This window comes from Lepeophtheirus salmonis, chromosome 4, assembly GCF_016086655.4.
Source record: "Lepeophtheirus salmonis chromosome 4, UVic_Lsal_1.4, whole genome shotgun sequence".
NCBI classification, from domain to species: domain Eukaryota; kingdom Metazoa; phylum Arthropoda; class Copepoda; order Siphonostomatoida; family Caligidae; genus Lepeophtheirus; species Lepeophtheirus salmonis.
In genome coordinates this window covers 9791883-9798376 of record NC_052134.2, presented here as the reverse complement: position 1 = coordinate 9798376, position 6494 = coordinate 9791883, and the positions used below count along the sequence as shown (strand labels likewise).

Here is a 6494-nt window from a genome sequence, read left to right as displayed (position 1 = left end):
AGTTTTTGCCAGTCTATGTTCCATGAGTTACGCCTCTTGGTTCGACATAAATGTTTATCATCTGAGAAGTCGTAGACAAGATCTTTCAGGGGAGGTATCTGTTTTAGCTTATTAAATCCTTGGTTCAAGTGATACTTTTCTCTCTGGTTGACGAGGTTGGAAGATTTCATTGCAACGTGCATAGCTGTGGTACTCTCAGTTTTCATTGATTAAACGACGGACAGTTGAACGGGATGGTATGTTTATACTGTCAATGATTGTATGCATTGATTGGCTGGGTTTTTTCTAAATTTTTTTTGTTTATTTTCCTCAAAAAAGCAAGATTCCTGTAAAACTATGCTTCAATTTCGATTCATGATAATTTCCACCTGTTTCTAATTTAAATTTTCAATTCTGTAATGTAAAGTATACATTTATAAAATCAATCTGTGATATATAATTAAGTATATACACATATATTGTACAAATAGGTATAGATTAATAAAACAACATTGTAAAATTGCCAATTAAGCCATTTAATACTTTAATCATTAGTATTTTTTTCTAAATCAGTAGTTGAAGCCTCAATTCTAAATGAATGAATAATCTATATTTACTTAGAGACAAAATTAAAACATCTGTAAAGAGATTATTTGTTAAATAAATTTAATGTTTAAAATATATACATTATTAAGTTGGAAGTCTAAAAGAAATCATTACTTCGTATAATCATGGAGAAAACTATCGCGTTTTACTCTTTGTCCTTGATTCTTGGCATGCAGACTCTTTTATCAGCAGGTAAAAGTTCGAAAGTCTCTCATAGCTTTAAAATTTACTCATAATTATTTTGTAGGTCAATCATGTTCTACCACTGATGGACGGATCTGCATATTTCCATTCAAATATCTTGGTATACCATATGATGGGTGTACAACTATCGATTATGGAAATACGGCATGGTGCGCTACATCTTTAGACTTAACTACAAGTGAAACTGTAGAATATGGGGCGTGTACATCTTCCTGCAAAAGTATGTACTTATTTATTCCTGTATTTTGAGAAAAAATGGAGCAATTTGTATTCCATAGTGGTATTAAGTGTATCCACTAGTGAATGTAAATCAACAAGCGGGGCTACGTGTAAATTTCCTTTTGGTTACAAAGGGGAAATGTACGATCAATGTACAAATGTTGACTTTGGAAATACCTTTTGGTGTGCCCTGTCACTGAATAAAAATGGTGATGTAAGAGGTTATGGGATATGCTCTTCTGATTGTCCAAGTAAGTACCAACCTCTGTATGAAGTACTACATTTTGAATTAGACAATTTGCTTATTAATACTCTTTTATAGGATATTCAAACATATCTAAAAATAGTGAGTATATTTGATAGTTATAGTTTCTTTTTATGAGGAATAATAACCAATTTTTATATTTTAGAATATGCAAATAAAAGTGGAGTGGCCTGTATTTTCCCCTATAAATATAACGGTAAAACATATGAAGCCTATACCACAGCAGGCAACTCAGGTTTTCCATGGTGTGCAACATCATTAAATGTCCCAGAAGGATATCAAGGTTATGGAATCTGTAAAACAAATAGCCCTGGTAAGAGGTCATTTTAAAGTATAGTCGAGATTGAAACTTTTTGTTTCATTCTAGAAATCTATCAAATTTAATATTTTTAAGCTATATTGCACATTTTACGCCAAATTTTGACAAATGTCAAACATATATATATATATACATGTAGGTACTAATTAGGTATAAAAATATTGCACCTTTAAAATAAATTTTTTAATTGGTTTTTAAAGATATGGGTGTATAAATTTAGCAAAATTATTTATCTTTTTTTTCTCAAAAAACAAGCCAAAATTTGAGTAGACTCGCACTTTTACATCAATTAATCACTCATTTTTTAACCAATTATTACACTGAAAATTCATGAGTAGACCAATTAAAAAGATTTAACTGTATAAATGTAAATTTTTTGAATATTATTGGAAGTATTTTATATTTATTTATTATCGCTCAAAAATACCTTGCATTCATTTATAACATACATTTTCCAGCCTAATTTAAGGCATTTAGCTGAGCGAGGTAGAAATTTTTTTTGTAAACTATAACTTAAAAATATAACTTATTTTTTATCCTGCTCCACCAAATGACTTAAAGTTATCTTACAAAGTTTGTGTTAGAGATAACTGCAAGTTAATTTTTGACGGGTTATACGACATAATTCATTAAACATCTATAATATTTGGATTCGTATATTTTTTAATCTACATAAAAAAATTCAATAAAAATGGAGCAATTTATTGAAGTGAGATTCTAGGATAATTTCGTTTTGTTTTTTGAGGAAAATAAATTTAATTTTGGAAACTGAGCTAATGAACGAATGTTCCTTGAACTTTCAGTATTTATATACCTCAGTAGTATCTACGTCCTGTAAAATAATCAGAGAATAATGAAAAATGTGGTTAATTTCCTTGGTGGTTTTGGCGTGGAATGATACATCTTTCAAACTTATTTATAAAAGTAAGTATACATATACAGAGGCATTGTTAGTTTTCATCATTTTGAGGGAGTTCGCCCCTAAATTATCATCACTATAATTTAATTACTTTTATAAAAAAGTGTCTTTATATATACACTGGCAAGAAAAAGTTTGTAAAAAAATGGAATTTCACTTATTTTCTAACTACCTATGACTTGATCATCAGGTATTATAGTAACTAGCTTTTGAAATGAAGAAAAATTTAGGGACAATATGGTTATAAACATTTAATTGTAAAAAATAAAAATATTTTTGTTTAAATTTTAGCTTCATCGAAAAATATTATGTTTGCCGCTTTACAGACTTTTGGCATTCTTTCTATTAGTTTTTCAAGATGGGCAGTCGTGATATCATTCCAAGCATTCTTTTAAATGTGCCATAACTCTTTCCTACAGGTGGGGCACATTTTTTGAAATTTTCTATCTAGGTGTTCCCACAATAGCTCTATTATATTCAAATTGAGGATATTGAGCTGGTCATTGCTTAATAAATCAGATTTAAGAGGTTTCTTTCTTTTCCAAGAAATTTTTGCAGAGGTCGGGTGTATGTTTAGGGTCCATGTCTTGTTAAAAAATAAACTTCCTTCTATTAATCTTGCGTCGTCAAGATAAAATGATTACAATTCTGAAAGAATTAACTACTAATCTAATCATGCCAGAGAGAAACATTACATATGAAATTAAGGCTGGCCAGAACAGCTGGAATTTAACTGACAAATAATAAAAAAATATTTCATGGATCTATTTTTTCCATAATAGTTGTCATTCTTCTAGAGTAAAAAAATATTAATAAAGTCATAGAAATTGATGAAAATGACGAAAAAATATTTTTATTAACTTTTTAATGTCAAGGTATACTAGAAGAGGGTACTCACGTTGCAGAGCTGAATAAAGGGAATAGAGACAAAGAATGAAGGTAGAAAAAAAGAGAGGGATGTGGAAAGAGAAGAGGGGATCAAGAAAAAGGAAGAGACAGAGAGAAAGGAGATATATTTAGAAATATAAAAGGGTAAGGAGTTTTTATTTTGTTCAAAGACAGTCTCTTAACCTCGGAATTAAAAAAAAATATCTTCGGAACATGCTTGATCATTTTATATGTCTACTTGCAAAAGCTCAGACTGATCTGCTCGACAATTTTTGACTCCATATGTGATAACACCAAAAAAAAAAAAAAGAGACTAATAATTCGATATAAATCACGCTGAAAATTCTACAAAAAAAAATATATCTGTATATGTAAATATATTTTGTAAATTTGTGTAGCTTAAAATAAAGCACAATTGGCATTGATAACAAATATGCAAATTTGTATAAAGATCACAATTAACTTGAATATTGGTTGTTATTGTATATTTACAAGGCATTGGGACTTTTATCTGGTTCCTTGTTCATCTTATTCCAATAAATACTAATTACAAATCTTAAAAGTGGATGACAGTCAAACACCTTCACCACCCACTACAACCCCAACAACTACGAAAAGTGTAATAATTGCTTTAAAAAAGTCAGGAAGAAAAACAAATATACTGAAAACCCCTACAACCACGACAATAAAAACAACTACAACGACGTCTACAACAACAACCACCACTACTAAAACAACAGCCCCTTCCAATCCAATTACATTATCTATCGGTGGTAAACATACTAATAATGCTACAGCAACAATTATCACAACAACCCCAACAACAGCAAAAGGTAAAATTAGTTTGTCTGCCTTAAATTGGTATCTTTAAATCCATTAATGAAGGATTTGAAATATGATGTTCTCCGTAGTTTTTTGTTGCCCTACAACTAATGGAAAAACGTGCACCTTTCCATTTTCCTGGGAGGGCGTCAATTTTGATGGATGTACAAATGCTTCCAACAATGGTGTCCAATGGTGTGGCGTCACCATTGGTTCCCCAGATAATAATGTAAAAGAAAACATGGATTGCTCATCTTCTTGCCGAGGTAGTCTTCTACATTTATTTTCCTGATTAATCCAAACTAATTGGGATTTTATATTAAGTTGCTGCAACGGCTTCAAATAGTGGATGCCTTTCAACACAAGGACTACCCCACATTTTGCCATTCATTTATAAAGGTGTAATTTATTCCAAATGTACAGATCAAGATTTGGGAAGTACATTTTGGTGTGCTACATCAGTTAATACAGCAGGCAACTACCTAAGCTTCAGTACTTGCAGCAGATCATGTCCTAGTAAGTAATTTAGTTATTTTAAAGTAAAGTCATTGGGTTAACATCACAATTATTTTGATTTCAGTGGAAACAACTATTCCATCAACTCGTAAGATTCAATTTAAATCTATTTGTGTATTGTAAAAGGGACACACTTTATATTTCGTCTTTTCCAGAATGTATGACAACCGACAATCGTACATGTGTATTCCCATTCACCTATAATGGATTAATTTACACAGCATGTACCACAAAAGATAACAGTGAAACTCCTTGGTGTGCTACAAAAGTTGGTGTGGATGGTCATTTTATTTATTATGGAACATGTAACTCAAATTGTCCCGTAATAAAAACAAAAAATATTTGTTCAAATGTTTTTACATGATTATTTTTATTTTGCAGTTGTGAATTAGGAAATCTGGCAGGATAATAATGAGAAATTTTCTTATTCAACGTATCATTTAAGTAAAAAATCACAGATATCTAAATGAGTTATAATCTACAATTAATGTCAACTATTTGTAAGAAATGTTGAAATATATTTGTTGATACAAAAAATATAACTTAGTATTTATCAATATCTAAAGTTTAAAAAAAAGAAAGTATTGTATCCTTAACACAAATGAACATCAGCCATTTCGTATAACGAAGTTTTTCGAATTATTCTTACCCCTTCATATCGTTTTTTTAAATTTTATATTAATAAATTATACAAAACATATTGAACTTAACAATAATTTTTGTAGTTATTGATGAGTTCGTTCATATTTATATTCATATAATACTAGCAGCAATACGCTATCTCAAAGATAGCCAATTTCAAAAATTAAAAACATTTTATTTATATTCAGATTATTACTGTTAAAATTCTAAACTAATATGTTTTGCTATTAATTATTATTATATGATAGGTAAATTTGTATTGTAAAACATCCTTTTAAACAACTTTTTTTGTTCTTTCTGTTCATTTGATGTAAATATAATCAAATTTTCACCCCCTTTTGACAATTTTGAAAATCCAACATATAATTTACAATGTGAAATACTGATTTTGATCAATACAAAGCAATTTTTCGAATGTTTGATCCTGTGGTTGATTTAGTGTAATTACTAACTTGCCATGTTCTTTTTTCAACCATCATGAAGATGGAAGATATATACTAATATTAAGTGCTTCATCCTCTTCCTAGTTCCCTTTTTTATTAATATTTAATATGTTCTCCCTTTTTATGTTAGTGCAATAATTCTTTTGTTAGATTTTTAATTTTGTTGGTGCATTTTCGAATCAACAGCCCATACCAAAAAAAGCAAAACACTTTGAGACACAGGGAATGGGTTTTGTTTTATTAAAAAAAAAACAATTATTTGTGAAAAATCAAACTTGTCCTTGAGAAAACAGGAATCTAGGTAGATCTGAATAAATTTTCTTTCGTCAAATAAAAATACTAAAAAGTGGACTTTGAAAAATGTTCCCAAAACCACGATAGGCAGGAAGTATTATAAACTTGATTGATTCAGAATATATTTATTGGAATGGGATTAACTCAATTTAAAAAGTTAAAAGTGTACATATTACATATTTTACTAGTCAAGCTTTATTTGCAGAATATTAATAAAATAAATATAGAAAGCTCTTAACTGTTTCAATTTATTTCAATAATGTGATTTTTATTTTATTTTTCATCCTCCACAAAAAGAAGAAGAAACTGGTTTTAATTCTATTAATTTGTATAATATACGGACCTTACACCAACTCTTTACATAAATAAATTGTTATT

The 6494-nt window shown here is 29.2% G+C and overlaps 1 protein-coding gene across 1 annotated transcript; it reads left to right on the top strand.

Moving 5' to 3' along the window:
* The first annotated feature begins 710 nt into the window (after window positions 1-710).
* LOC121116244 (uncharacterized) lies at window positions 711-4860 on the top strand. Its single transcript, XM_040710490.2, has 9 exons — window positions 711-777; window positions 833-1009; window positions 1068-1259; window positions 1331-1354; window positions 1419-1586; window positions 3963-4232; window positions 4311-4487; window positions 4546-4737; window positions 4802-4860. The coding sequence occupies exons 1-9, from the start codon at window positions 711-713 to the stop codon at window positions 4858-4860; spliced, it is 1326 nt and encodes a 441-aa protein (XP_040566424.2).
* The last annotated feature ends 1634 nt before the right edge of the window (window positions 4861-6494 follow it).